The sequence below is a fragment of the Gopherus flavomarginatus genome, chromosome 8 (assembly GCF_025201925.1).
Source record: "Gopherus flavomarginatus isolate rGopFla2 chromosome 8, rGopFla2.mat.asm, whole genome shotgun sequence".
NCBI classification, from domain to species: Eukaryota; Metazoa; Chordata; order Testudines; family Testudinidae; genus Gopherus; species Gopherus flavomarginatus.
Window position 1 is genome coordinate 99,840,913 of NC_066624.1, and position 15,140 is coordinate 99,856,052.

The 15,140-nt window shown below is 43.9% G+C and overlaps 1 protein-coding gene across 4 annotated transcripts in view; it reads right to left on the minus strand.

Annotated features, from left to right (window-relative positions):
- NCEH1 (neutral cholesterol ester hydrolase 1) overlaps positions 1-15,140 on the minus strand; it is an 824,131-nt gene that overhangs the window by 771,817 nt on the left and 37,174 nt on the right. For 2 of the 4 annotated variants that reach the window (XR_007776034.1, XR_007776033.1), the window contains exon 5: positions 12,073-14,705. Coding sequence is in view for 2 of the 4 variants with exons in the window: in XM_050966060.1 (XP_050822017.1) it covers positions 14,088-14,705 (618 nt within the window). In the remaining 2 variants the exon portion in view is untranslated. Of the gene's footprint in view, positions 1-8,343; positions 14,706-15,140 lie in introns of those variants that run through there. The other 2 variants (XM_050966060.1, XM_050966059.1) reach the window with 1 other exon arrangement.

Here is a 15,140-nt window from a genome sequence, read left to right on the forward strand (position 1 = left end):
TGCCTACTCCAGGTACATTGGGGATAAATCCACAGAAATCTGTGGAACAATCCTACCCTGCTTCTGTGACTAGACAAGCTGAGCTAGGCGACCCAGCATGGATATAGTGTGGTCTGGGGGGTGTTGTGCCATTATGTAGATCTACTTGTCATTCTTCCTGAAAGGAGATCAGGAAAGTATGCAAGTGCATGTGGAAGCCTTCAAGACTTCAGCATGATCCAGGAGCATGACTTGGTCCTGCCCACTCAAGATGACCAAACCATATTTTAAACATGTTGATACCATGAGGTAATCAGATCCTGCAACATGGTATCTCTAGAACATAGATGAGACATAAGAGTGCAGTGGGAGGTAGGAAGAAGCATATAATAAAGTTATTAAATCCATGCAGATTTCTTCAGAAGGCTCCAATGGCTTTCTGCAGCGATGAACTGACTGATTTTGACTGGCTGCAGCAGAAGTCTGGTTATTATTTCTGCTTAATGAACTCCTTAATTAGTCTCTTCTTGTGTAAAGAACATAATCGTTCCAGACAGCAGATGCATAAGGAGGCAATGTCACTTTGGCTTGCAGTCAACAAACATTTTAAATACCCCAGTATTCATTCTTAGCTACTGTTTGATTTAACTCTAAAAATACAGCATCACATGTTGTACATAGGACTGTCTTGCAGGTCAAATATATAGTACAAAGGACTGAGCTGCCAAATTAGACTCTTGCTCTTGCAACCAATTCTAGATCTCTCCTGCCTACAATGCAGACCAAATTATTATCTTAGAATACGTGTTATCCTCACAAGCGGGGGAAAAAACTCCATGGCAGTACAAATGTGTTTTCCTGTGTGTTATAAAAAACACTAGGAAAACACATTTATACCCCTGCCATGGAGTTTTTTCCCCTTCTTATGTGCACAACACATGTTATAAGATGGCTTATATAATGTAAACATGGTTTAGTGTAGACCAAGGCCAAAGGCTGGGCCTGGCTGTAGCATTAACCCTGTTCCTACTTTGGCCTGAAACATGTTGCAACCAGGCTCATGATTGTTGGCCATGATTCTGTGCTTCATGACCTTTCTCCAGCATAGAGGTACTATTATGGACAGGGATATTTTTAAACCATCATGATACATGGTACCCCTAGGCTGTCTTTACTTTGCGGTTTTTCTTAAGTTGTCCCCATATCTCACTGTACCCATTGTAGCTCTCTCAGCAATATCAATGATGGCCGTGCCAGTGTAGACAGCATAGTGTCTTCTAAATGCAGCTCAGAGCCGGTCTCCATGACACTAGTGGTAAAAACACAGTGGCCCCTAGTCCCTTCTCTGTAGTGAGAAACCTTGATTATTGGGCCAGTACAAAGTAAAGAATAATAATACTTGGCTCTTATTTACCACATTCCATCCATCGGCCTCAAAGTGTTTCACAAAGGAGGGTAGATATCATCATTCTCATTAATTGTAATTTACAGACTGGCCCTTTTAGGGAGCTGCATTCCTCCAGAGGGAGCTCTAGGGGAAATTCTGTCTCAGCAGCCACAATGGAAATGCCCACACAGGAAGAACAAACCCGTGGCAGCAAGTCTCAGAAACTGGGCCTACAGACCCAGCCTCATGCTACAGTGCTATAAATAGTTGTGTAAACATTCAGGCATGGGCTGTGAAACCCATCCCCTCCCTGGCTTCAGAGCCCAAGCTCCAGCCTGAGCTGGACTCTCTACATGGCAATTTTCAGCACCATAGCTAGGGTGACCAGATGTTCTGATTTTATAGCGACAGTCCCAATATTAGAAACTTTTTTTTATATGGGGTCATATTGCCCCCCACCCCCTGTCCCGATTTTTCACACTTGCTGTCTGGTCACCCTAACCATAGTGGAGACCAGGTCTTTAGACCTGGGCTCTGAGACTTGCTGCTGCAATTATTGTTTGTTTACTGTTTTACTGTGTAGACGAACCCAGTTTCTCCTCCCAGCAACCAGCGGAGTATGTATACCACATTTCTTTGGATGGTGCTATCTGGTTGGCTGGGTGCACTGTATGGGTGGGTCAATTGGCATGCCTCTCCCACTGCCACTCATCTGGGATGATTTGCAAACACAAGGAAGAAGCATTTCCTAGAGCACGGGGATTGCCATTATGCACTCCACCCACCTAGGCATCATCACAGACACAGTGGACCATTAAAGTTAGATTCTGTAAATGGAACCATCAAGATACACCTCTGCCCTTACACAGCCCATCTGTTTACTGGCTAGAGCACTGGACTAGGACTGAGACAATTTGGGTTCTAGTCCTGGCTCTGCTTCTGGGTGACTTTGGGCAAGTCACTTCCCCTTTGTGTGCCTTAGTTTTCCCATCTGTAAAATAGGGGTAATATTCCTGACTTCCGATTCAGTGATGAAAAGTGCTATCTAAGAGCTATGTATTATTATTCATTTGGAGGATCTAGCCCTAAATTTGCTCATTCCTGTTTTGGTCCTGAGAAATACGCCCCCTGTGCAATAAAGAAAGGGAATCATGCAAGGATGCCTGCAGCAAGCAAAAGTGAGACTCAGACACATGCACCTCCCCCAACAATTGGTCGGCAAGGTCCGAATGCTAACTGACCACAACTAGCTCTCCTGAAAAATAATCTTGCGGTATGCAAAACACAGCAGGTGTGTCCAGCTGTGATTGGGAGAGGAGAGGGCTGTGGGTCTCTCACAGCATAAAGACACTGGATTAGCATGGATTCCATTGAAGCATTTGTGAGTCAGGAAGCAGATTTACTTTGAACTGCATATAAACAATTCAGTTCCTATAAGCACATTTTCATTTGTGTACTATTTTCTTTTTAAAAACATCTTTTCTTCATTCAAGGCAAAAACACTCAATCAGGAGCTTTAATTCATCACTTGCTTTCCAGTGTGCCCTCTGCTGGCAATTCATTGAACATTTTTTTTTTTTAATGAAAAGCCTGGGATCACCAGTTGCAACAGAACTACAGATTTAAGAGTAAAATATCTTTTTTCCTCTCCAATAAACTCTGAATTCCACACCTAAACTGCACTAAGTATCATGCAGAAGTCGTGATACCTTCAAATGTCTCGACACAATGGAAGTATTGTAGTTGGGTCATTCTAGACTTGCTGCTTGCTGAAAGAATTGGACTTTATGTTGTGGATTTTTTTAAATGTCCCTTGTTTGATACAATTTCAAATTGAGCTACACAAGGAGGTCAACTTCTGCAGAATAAAGTAGCTCAGAAGGAGATAGGGTGAGGATTTTTTTTAGACAAGTTTATCTAAAGCAGAATATTGGAAAACATTTTAAGATGCTCTGAGGGAATGATTAAATTTACATTTGTCATGAAACTTGTGACTAAAAGATGTTAATAATGCTACAGCATCACTATTTAAACAATATTAATGAAAAGAAACAAATGCAACGGGACTTGTGCCAGAGAAAAAATGAGATTTTAAACCATCAGATTTTTGTGCCAGAGAGTTGTGTGAAAGTTTGGGGGGTATCATGATGTTTTATAGGCAAAGTTCAGTTTGAAGAGTTATTTCCTGTGGACACATGTTCTGCTACAGCTAGGATTGTAGATGTATTTGGCTTTCCCTGCAGAGCGCAGAACTGGCTTTGCCCTCTCTCCATAAGAGTCTCTACCATGAGGGTGTTTCCTGGCAGGGGAACATAGGGCTACAACAGTCTGCTGCCATGGGCGTTCCTCAGGTGCTGAATGGCAGCTGTGACCACTCTTATCATGCTGTACACAGAGCCAGTGCAAGGATGTTTCGCGCCGCAACCTGGGAGGCGGGAGAAGTGAAGCAGCCACAGCATGCTCGGGGAGGAGGCAGAGCAGGGGTGAGCTGGGGCGGGGAGTTCCTCTGCATGCGCCCCCCACCCCCTTACTTGCTGCAGGCGGCCCTCCCTGCACTCCCCTGCCCCAGCTCCCTCTGCCTAAATGCCGGTGGCGAGCGGGGCGGCCGAAGATCCGGCCGCTGGAGTCGCTGCGGAAGAAAATGCTGCCCCCCAAATCCTAGCACCCTAGGCAACTGCCTAGGTTGCCTAAATGGTTGCACTAGCCCTGGCTGTGCATAAATCCTGTTATCAGCCTGTCTTTCTCCTGTCTGGATCCACCTGTTGTAGCTTGTCTTACATTTCAACTACAAGCTCTTTGGGGCAAGGACCATCTTTTTGTTTTATATAGCGCCTAACCCAGTAGGGCCCTGCCTGGGCCTCTAGGTGCTACCACAATATAAATAAGGCCCATAAGGGCCTGAAGTATCCGTGGCAATTCCAGCATACAGGAGCTGGTTCAATCAGCCCTCTACTTCCTTCATTAGTCTCTGATCTGGGCTTTGCACTGATGGAGGGATGAATTGCAACCATAGTTGTCACTATGGGAGACAGACCTGTCCTTGCTTACAGACAAGCCCCCAACCTGAAGCAAATACTCACCAGCAACCACACATCACTGAACAAAAACACTAACCCAGGAACCTATCCTTGCAACAAATCCTGATGCCAATTCTGTCCACTTATCTATTCAAGCAACATCATCATAGGACCTAATCACATCAGCCATACCATCAGGGTCTCATTCACCTGCACATCTACCAATGTGATATATGCTATCATGTGCCAGCAATGCCCCTCTGCCATGTACATTGGCCAAACCAGACAGTCTCTACGCAAAAGAAGTAATGGATACAAATCTGACATTAGGAATCATAACACCCAAAAACCAGTAGGAGAACACTTTAACCTATCTGGTCATTCAATGACAGACCTGCGGGTGGCAATTTTGCAACAGAAAAGCTTCAAAAACAGACTCCAGCGAGAAACTGCTGAGCTGGAATTGATATGCAAACTAAATGCAATCAACTTAGGCTTGAATAGGGACTGGGAATGGCCGAGCCATTACAAACATTGAATCTATCTCCCCTTGTAAGGATTCTCACACTTCTTATCAAACTGTCTGTACTGTCTTGATTATCGCTTCAAAAGTTTTTTTCTCTTAGGGCTTGTCTACATCAGAAAGTTGCAGCGCTGGTGAGGGAGTTACAGCGCTGCAACTTAGGAGGTGTACACATCTGCAGGGCACCACCAGCGCTGCAACTCCCTGTTTGCAGCGCTGGCCGTACTCCCGTTTTGTCTCGGGTGTAGAGGATCCAGCGCTGGTGATCCAGCGCTGGTAATCAAGTATAGTCACTTACCAGCGCTTTTCTTGACCTCCGTGGAATAAGCAGGTATCCCAGCATACCTGAGGAAGCCTCTGGTAATCAAGCTGGTCTCCTTCCCCGGTTTGCTCTCGCGTTCCCTGAACCCCCGAGCAAGCAGGTCTCCTTCCCTGAGGTTTGCTGGGTGGTTCCGGGAAGGCGAGAGCAAACCAGGAAAGGAGACCAGCTTCGCAGCGGTTTGCTCTCGCGTTCCGCGAACCACCCTGCAAACCGCAGGGAAGGAGACCTGCTTGCTCGGGGAACGCGAGAGCAAACCGCGGCGAAGCTGGTCTCCTTCCCCGGTTTGCTCTCGCGTTCGCCGAACCCCCGAGCAAGCAGGTCTCCTTCCCTGCGGTTTGCAGGGTGGTTCGCGGAACGCGAGAGCAAACCGCGGCGAAGCTGGTCTCCTTCCCCGGTTTGCTCTCGCGTTCGCCGAACCCCCGAGCAAGCAGGTCTCCTTCCCTGCGGTTTGCAGGGTGGTTCGCGGAACGCGAGAGCAAACCGCGGCGAAGCTGGTCTCCTTCCCCGGTTTGCTCTCGCCTTCCCCAAAACCCCTTGAAGCCGCCCAACAGCGCTGCAGTGTGGCCACATCTAACACCACTTGCAGCGCTGGTTGCTGTAAGTGTGGCCACTCTGCAGCGCTGGCCCTATACAGCTGTACTAATACAGCTGTAACAACCAGCGCTGCAAAATTTTAGATGTAGACATGGCCTTACTTAATTGGCCTCTCAGAGTTGGTAAGACAACTCCCACCTTTTCATGCTCTCTGTGTGTGTATATATATCTCCTCAATATATGTTCCATTCTATGCATCTGAAAAAGTGGGCTGTAGCCCACGAAAGCTTATACTCAAATAAATATGTTAGTCTCTAAGGTGCCACAAGTACTCCTATTCTTTTTAGAGTTGTCACTGTTCCCCCCACAGAAGTTCTACATGGCAGCGCAGAAATAATGGGAGTAGCCAGGCTGGAGAATTTGGAGCTGCTGAGACATGTTCCCCCTCCAAGATGGCTCAAATATTGAGGGTGCTTTTAAGGGCTGACAATGGCTGTTTACAGTCATTACGCAGTTCGCTCTCCTTGCCCAGTGAGAGCCCCAGGGTCCAGCCATGGGCTCAGAGCAAGTGGAAGTGCTGAAATGCATCAGCTATGGCGGTAATAGTGGTGGGCCAGCAGAGAGCATAAAGCCAAGTCATCTTACTCACATGGCCAAAGATCCACTGGATTTGGATCAGTGTTCTGTAGATCCCCGGGACAATGTAGACATAGTCTAAGTCAGACTCTTCGAGCCATATTTGGCTCCTGCTGCTTTAAAAAATTGTGGATTTATTTTTATTTTAAATCTTCTCCCTGCACCCTCTCTTCTTTATAAGCCCCAGAAGAATGGAGTTCTGTGACTGGAGGCCCCAGCTGGAAGACGTGACAAAATAGCACAGCAGGACACTTTCAAAGTAATGTCATCAACACCATTAAAAAAAATATGAGTAAAAAGGGAAAGAGAGGACAGGAATTCAGGAATAAAAAAGAAGTGGAAGGTAGAAAGAATGTGGATGGAGAAGGATCTAAAAGTTCAACCATCTAGAAGCCAGCTTAGTAAATAATTATATATATATATATATATAAAATACTTGCCATAAAGAAAATCCCTGTATGTTAGTGAAAAAAATCTCTTTTAGTGAAGAACACAGCAGGTCTGGTGTCTATCTTCAGAATGCTGCATGACAACTATGGTGCAGGGCTCAACTATTGCTCAACCAGAACAGATGAAATTGACATTTATCATTTGATAGAACAAAAATCAAGGAAGACAAGGTCATTGTAGCAGAACATTTTCACAGGATCAAGGTTTCCTGCTTTGAAACCAATATTCTGGCTGTGACTCAGCATTTCTGAAGCAATCTTGTGGCCTCCAAAACAGTCTCATACTACTGATGTCTTCATGTCACACCTCTGAAAAACAACATTTTTTTCACCCTTAGGGCACAGGTGAGGGGAAAACTCCCTAACACACAGGACCAATCCTCAACGTTATTTTAGGTGTTGAAAGGCTAAGCATTGCAACACCTAACCCTTAGGTCGCCTGTTGCCTAGTTAGGGTGGCCACTCATGTATCCCCAGAATATCAGACATTTTGGTACTTCTGGGAATGGTCTGGGCCCACCTTTGCTGGCATGACCTCCCACACCTATGAGGGCATGCAAACTGGGGTGGAGCAGTGTGCTCTTCAAAATAGCGTCCTTGCACCTGCAATACCGGTCAGAAACCCCATCCAGTTTTGTCTTGGTACTGGACAGGGGACAAACCATTCAAAAACTGGACTGTGGTTTAAAACCAGACGAGTGGCCTGCCTGCACTTAGTGAATCCTCAGTCTTGAGTGTGGCACCCAGGCTCCCCATGCACAGGGAGAATTAGATGCCTAAGAAAAAGCTGAGCTGGGAGCTGTGTAAAATAGCTAGCAGTGAAACGCAGCGGAGGGAGTGGGGGGAGAACAGAGGAGCCTAAGCTGCTCTCCTGATGCACCTGGCCGATGGCACCCATCTCTTGTCCTCCCTCCACTCAGGATCCTCAGATATGAAACCCTATTCTGGAATTAAGCTGTTGATCTGGTTTAGGTGCTTAGGTAGCCCATGGCTGATACCTCTCTCATGCTTACTCTTCATTTCCCCATGCACTTAGCTGTCTCCTGTGCAGGTACTATGCTGTCCTCCCTCCCACATTCAGCCCTTCAACTGCAGGGAGTGATGGGTAACAGGTGTTAAGAATACTCAGAGCACGCCTACAAGATCCGGCCTTGCTGGGGAGATAGGTATTTCCCTGCCTAGTTTGAGAATCCTGCATCAGTGCCGCCAGGGCTTCAGCTTGAGGTATGGCTCTGAGTAGCTTGGTAGTTGTAGGACAGTATCAGTGCTTAAAAATTTTGTGAATACTGACCAGCAAAAACTTATGTGCCTAGGGGACTTAGGTGTTTACGGGGTTAGGCTGCAGCTGTGAAGTGTTTTTTGAGAGTACTGTCTAGAAAACTTAGGTACCTTCTAAATACAGTACTTTAAGGCTCTAGGTCACATTGTATTGTCCTCCTGTCATTAGGAATGGTTTTAGCATACACAATAGGGTCATGAAAAAGATGCACAACAAATACATTTTGATCTGTTTATTGACTGTGTATCACACTTGCAGCACACCTGCAAATCAAATTGCATGACTTCTTTTCCCCCGCAGTGGGAAAGAAGCAGAAACTGGTCATGCATAAGATATTACATGCTCTCACACGAAGTGTTGTTCTTTTGGTTCTTGAACATTTTCACAAATACAAGAATGCAAACCCAACTGGGCTTTAACTATATTTTGTTACTTGTGGAATTTAGCAGCTTAAAGGATTTTAACCAAGTTAACCCACTATTTTGTCATTAGCTTTTTTTTAGCAATGCAAGTCAGACAATCTTGGTGACTTTTTTTAGATGCGTGGGGATACAAAAAAGGTCCAAACACTAGCTTGGAAAACAAAGTCTAGAACAATATTTGGGAAATTAAAGGAAAAACCACAGTGGCCCCTTCTGCCCTCGCTGGGAAATGGTCTAAGTAAGCAGCAAAACTAAGTTCAGGACTTTTCAGCAACTAGTGATTTTTTGAGTGCTCAACTTGAAACACCTAAGGACACTAGGATTCACGAAGTAGTGAGCACTCACCCTCTGGAAATCAGGGCCTTTAACATGCTTGTACTTGGACACTCAAATCACTATCAGAGGGGGAGCTGTGTTAGTCTGGATCTTAAAAGCAGCAAAGAGTCCTGTGGCACCTTATAGACTAACAGATGTATTGGAGCATGAGCTTTCATGGGTGAATTCCCAGTTCGTCGGATGCAAAATCACTAGTTGCTGCCTACTCCCCCCAGGCTCAGCTCCCGGGGACAGGACCTAACGCTGAGCATGCTGGGGAGGCAAGAGGGCTCTGGGTTCCTTGGCCACTGTCCCCAGAAACTGAGCCTGGGTGGGGGGCAGCCTGCTGCTGTTGCAGCCAGGCACTCTCTCAGTCAGCTGCTGCGCTGCACTGGGCAGAGTCCCTCCCAGCGAGGCTGGAAGAGGAGAGGCTCTGGCCCCACCTCTTCCCTTCAGGCTCTGACACTGTCCTTTCCTCTCTCCGCCCCAGGCTGGCTGCTGGGGGCACCTTATCCTACTGAAGGATCACTTGACCTTTTGTGCCTCTCCCACAAGTCACCATTGCCTGGTTAGTGAAAGCAGGACCTAACTACTAATGGTTCTATCAGGTGAACTTCTCTTTGGTTTCTCAGTGTACAGTTAAGTCCAAAATTGGTGCTTTCATGGTCACCATAAACATTCTCCTCTCACTATGGATGAGGAGACCTAATTTGTGTAGGGGAAAAAAGCTACCTTCAAAAAGTACTTAATAGTATTGGTCTATTTTACCAAAAATTCAGTAGCTTACTTAGCATGACTTCTAAAAGAAGTTTAAGTGTTTTTAGATAAATATAAACATTTGAAATATATAGGAGTAAGTCCAATATCTGTACAAGGTAACAATGTGCTAAAAGCCCCAACTCCCATTGAAATGAATAAGGGTTGAAGGAGCTCAGTACCTGCCAGGATTTAGGCCTGTCCAAATGCGGCTCTTCAAAAAATGAGTCACTGGAGTAAATCAATGTATTGTAACATGGATTTACCTTAATCTCTTCCTGGCAAGAATCAGATTTGCCTCAGTACATATTGGGCCAAATTGTACTCTCAGCTGAGTTAGACTGGTGTCAGTGTGGTTACTCCAGTTTAACTCAGAAGATAATATAACCTGTAAACTTCATCATGGGAAAAACTAGAGCGAGGAGGCGAGAAGTAAAAATACAGAGAACAAGCCTATGGCTTACTTCAGGCTGATGTGGAATTTCTGGAAAGTGTCTTGTGCTGCAATACTCAATAAGTTGTTTCAGAGCTGGAACCCTGATTTCTTGTAACCCGTTAGAGGGCACATTACGCAGCTTTACAGCTAAGTACCATATACTTGTTACTTAGCTGCATCGTAAAACTGGTTCAGATACTTTGATATAACAAGTTGCTGCTGTTGCTTCACCTTCATATAGTGCAGCCATTGTGGATTTCACATCAAGATGGCGATGACAGTGAATAAATTCAATCCAGTTACCTACTTGCTACCATCTTCTGTGCCAAGAACTGAATATGCTTCAGTGCATGAAGGAACTTTACAACCAGCTCCCTGAATATATATTCTAGCTGTGCTATCCATGTCACTACAGTTAAAATAGATCAGTAGTTCCATTATAACTTCATATTAGGGATTTATAGCTGCCATAAACATATGCAGGGCTAAAACTTTTGCAGACAGGTCTTGGGGCCAATTTTCCTATTATAGAACACAACCCCAAATGTACAGGACTATTAACCACTTGGATGCTATTTTGTAGTACTACAGCAACTTGTGTTTTCTAAAATGCATTTTAGAAGCCTGTAGCCAAGTGTGCCTTAAGCTATTTTGGTACTGAGAGTTATTTTTTTAAGTACAAGGTCTGATCCAGAGCCCACTGACATCAATGGAAAGACTGTCATTGACTTCAGCAGAGTTTGGATCAGGCCCATAGTCATAAAGGCCCTGAAATAAAGCCAACTAAACTCAATGGAAATGTTTTCATTGACTTCAGTGGAGTTTGATGTAGTCCCTGTGTTAAGATTTGCAAGCTGGCCTTCGAGTATATATACTAGCTTTGGAACTAAACTCCTGGATCCATAATACTCCTGATGGGGGAGCTTTGAAATCCAGATCTGAGTCTGAACCTACCTACATTTTGGGATATTTGGATAAACTAGTCAAATTTTGCTCCAATTCACGTATATGCAAATCTGAAGTATCACCACGGAAGGCAATTAATTAAAACCAATGTAACTGAGAGAAGAATATGTGTCAGTGGTTTTACTTGGCCAGTTATTGAAATTGGCTTGGGCTGTGCCCTCTGTGTGAACCTACAGCCAGAGATTAGTTTCAAGCTCTCGTGGTTCAGCATGGATTGGGGCCCTCTCTTGTTAACCTGTCTTTATACACACAATTATATCAACATCCTGCTGTTTCTTGCTATGAACTCATATGAGAGAACAAGGCCATTCTGCCATTAGCTCCCAGTACATATGTGCACATACCAATGAAGATGGATCTCTAAATATCCATTTAAAAAATGTGGAAGTCAATCTGGTCCATCCAGTACATGTGTTTTAGGACTTCCTAGGACCTTCCCATAGAAATCAAGTACAAACAAGGCTCTATTTTAAAATGGTCCATAATAAATTGACAAAAGCCAGGAAGGTGCTTACTTTAGTGCTGTAAATTTGCAGAGTACTGTAAACTGGAAAGCTGAGCCAAAGAAATAAGTTGTCTTCATCAGAGGGCCCAATCTGGCATAGTACAGAACAGCAGAATACAGAGACTGAAGAATGGGAAAGTTTAACAGAGTCCCTTGTAGTATCACATTAACATTTACGAATTTAACTTCAACACCCTTGTGAAATACAAAAATATTACTCCCTCTCTTACAGAAGAAAGAACTGAGGCACAAAGCTGAAGCAAATCACTCAAAGTCTCACACACACAATGGCAGAGCTCAGAACTGAAATCAGCTATCCCAAGTTAAAGCACTAGACCAGGGGTAGGCAACCTATGGCACGGGTGCCGAAGGCGGCGCGTAAGCTGATTTTCAGTGGCACTCACGGTGCCTGGGTCCTGGCCACCGGTCTGTGGGGCTCTGCATTTTATTTAATTTTAAATGAAGCTTCTTAAACATTTTCAAAACCTTATTTACTTTACATACAACAATAGTTTAGTTATATATTATAGACTTATAGAAAGAGACCTAAGAATGTTAAAATGTATTACCGGCACACAAAACCTTAAATTAAGGTGAATGAATGAAGACTCAGCACACCACTTCTGAAAGGTTGCCGGCCCCTACACTAGACTTAGATTGCAAGACCATCACTCTTTCTGTCTTAGCTTAGAAGTTCCTGGCTTTTGTCAGTTTGTCACAGCTTACATTCAATGACAACAACAAAAACAACAAACATTATGCAAAATACACACTGTTGTAAGTAGTTTCCATGTCCTTGTCTTAAAACTTCAGTTGTGGTTGTCTGGCTATTTTAGAGAGGAGCTCAAGTTGCAGAGCGTGATTCCGCAGTAGCATAGCTATTCATTTCTGGGATTTTGGTTCCATGCATGAGAGAGAGAAGATCCAGCTGCATAGTTCCAGCTAAAGCTGGACTTTAGGGTCAAGCTCCTCTCTAGTGATTTTGCTTGCTACACAGGGGAAACTTCCTCCAAAAAGCAAGGAAGACAATGAACGGAAGTAATGCAAGCACAGAAAAGACTCAGTAAAGAACAATTGTTAATGTTAAATACAAACATCAGTGCAAACCACACAGAGGGCTTTTTTATTTGTTAGTATTTTCATATTTTCTCTAAAGTGGTCATAAAGCTGAAATTTTAAAGGCAGGCTTAGTCACAACCTTTGGCCAAAAGTGTAATCAACTTTAAACATGTAAATTCCCATATGGAATCTGCATTTGGTGGCATTTCCATTGGTCCTACATATAAGCTTGCACACTGCTTTTTCTGTGTGTAGGATCAATGTCCATTAAAGGCAACAGACAGGATCTACACAAGATTCTTTCTTTTTTACATTTTTTTCCCCAGCACTGTGCTTGTTTTAAAAAAGGACCAGATTCCAAAGTTGTTACATTTTTGTGGTAGAAGGCTTGCTTAGCATGCTTAAAATGCCTTGAAGTTGGAACTGTTTAAAAAAACAAAAAACTGTAAATCTGTGTGCCTAAAGGCCAGCACATAAATCCATATTTAAGCACTTAAATAAGTGGCCTGATTTTCAAAGTTACTGAGAACCACAGCTTCCCTTGACTTCTGTGGGATTTTTAAATACTCAGCACCTCTGAAAATCAGGCTCCCCTTATTTAAGTACCTAAAACCAAAAAACTGTTAACTGAAAATTGTGGCCTTGGTACTTAATGTTATGTACCCAAACTTGAAACATTTGACCAATAAGAATAAGTTTGAGGAACACTGATTTTCTTGTGGAGAACTGCGCAGTGTTCATTCATCATGGTTGCAACTGATGTCGCATCTGAATCTACAACTGATTAGTTTTTAATGGCGCAACAAGGTAGATGAGTTAATATCTTTTATTGGACCAACTTCTGCCGGTGAGAGAATCAAGTTTTTGAATCACACAGAGCTGCTCTTCAGGTCTGGTAAAGGTACTCTGAGTGTCAGAATTTAAATTCATTACTCAGCTAGACACTAAAAATCATGGACTGAACAGAGACACTGGATTTATGGCTTATTACAACAGTCTGTAACTCACTAACCCCCCCTTTTTGCAGAGGTGTTAATGGGCCACTCTGCCTCAAATGGTCCCTTAGCATATGTGCTAACTATTTATGAAAAACAATCTTTTCCACCTTGCATTTTGCTGTGATGCTGGGAGTACCTTTCCCTCCAGAGCTGAAGAAGAGCTCTGTGTGGCTCAATAGCTTGTCTCCCTCACCAACAGAAGTTGGTCCAGTGAAAGACACTACCTCACCCACCTTTTGTCTCTAATACCCTGGGACCGACATGGCTACAACTACACTGCATACAACAGTGTTTAATAAGTATTTAGCAAATTGCTATGCTGGACAAGGCTAATCAGCTATTGACCAAGTAGTTAGTGGCACGCTACCTCTTGCAACAGGGAGCGCTATGACATAATCTTGAACAAACGAAATTAGATAGCCTAAAAGTGCACAACTTTTTTGTTTTTGAAGCAGTGAGCTTTAGATTGACTGTTCTGTGCCTTCTAGAGAGGACTCACTTTTTTCACAGGTTTTCAGCAAGCCACTTTATGTAGCTGTCCCTGGTACGATGTCCTGAAGAGAAATTGGTAGGCCAAATAGTAAAGATCATGCATCCATGAAAGCAGTCATCAAAGTGATCAAGTGTGACCTCCACACCTGCACTCTCCAACCGTTTGGCATACATTATTCCATCATCTCTCAGGACATCATTCTCGCAAGTCAGGATGTAGGTCTTTGGCTGAAGCTGGAACATTTCTTTTTCTGCTAGTAATGGAGCTGCGCGTATGTCAAGTAGTGCAGGTATTTCCTGGATGATTTCGGCCTTCCCTGTGGGTTGTATCACAGGTTTGTAATTCTTTTTGAACGTTGAAGGCAGGAGAGAAGTCCAGTTCAGATGTCCTCTGAAATAAACAGCCTGGCTCACGTCCAGGGAAGTGTGGTTGTTGATCAGCATTGAGGGGGCAAAGTCGTAGTTACCATTGAAATAGTCTATCCAAAACTTCACCATGACGAAGCGAGGAAGAACAGGCATGTCAGTGTTCTGCTGGTATGAAGGAGTGTTAAAGTCCAATGCCTGAAGGACTGGATAGATTAATGCCTGCAGCTTCAGTTTGTTGGTCACACTGTCATCTAGACTAAGCTGTAGGAAAAACACAGGACAGAATCCAGATTGTAAAAAAGCAGCCACTGCTGATGCTGTGTCTGATCCTATATCACTAGTTCCACTGACAGGAGTTACAATTCATTCCCCACAAGAGGAGAGAAACCACCATTTGGTGTTTTATGGACAAATGCTCTGCTGGTGTAACTCCGCTGCAGAGAATTTTGCTCTTAGATTGGAATCTTAACAGTCTAGACGATGTTCTGTTCTCACCTACACTGTTTTTGCACCAGTGATTTCAATGGAATCATAGCTGATTCACACCAGTTTAAGTGAGAATAAGGCCATGTCTACACTAGCAAGCTTATAGCAGCACAGCTGTACTGATGCAGCTCTATGCAGATGGGAAGAGAGCTCTTCTGTTGACATAATAAAACCACCTCAATGAACGGCAGTAGCTATGTTGGCAGAAGA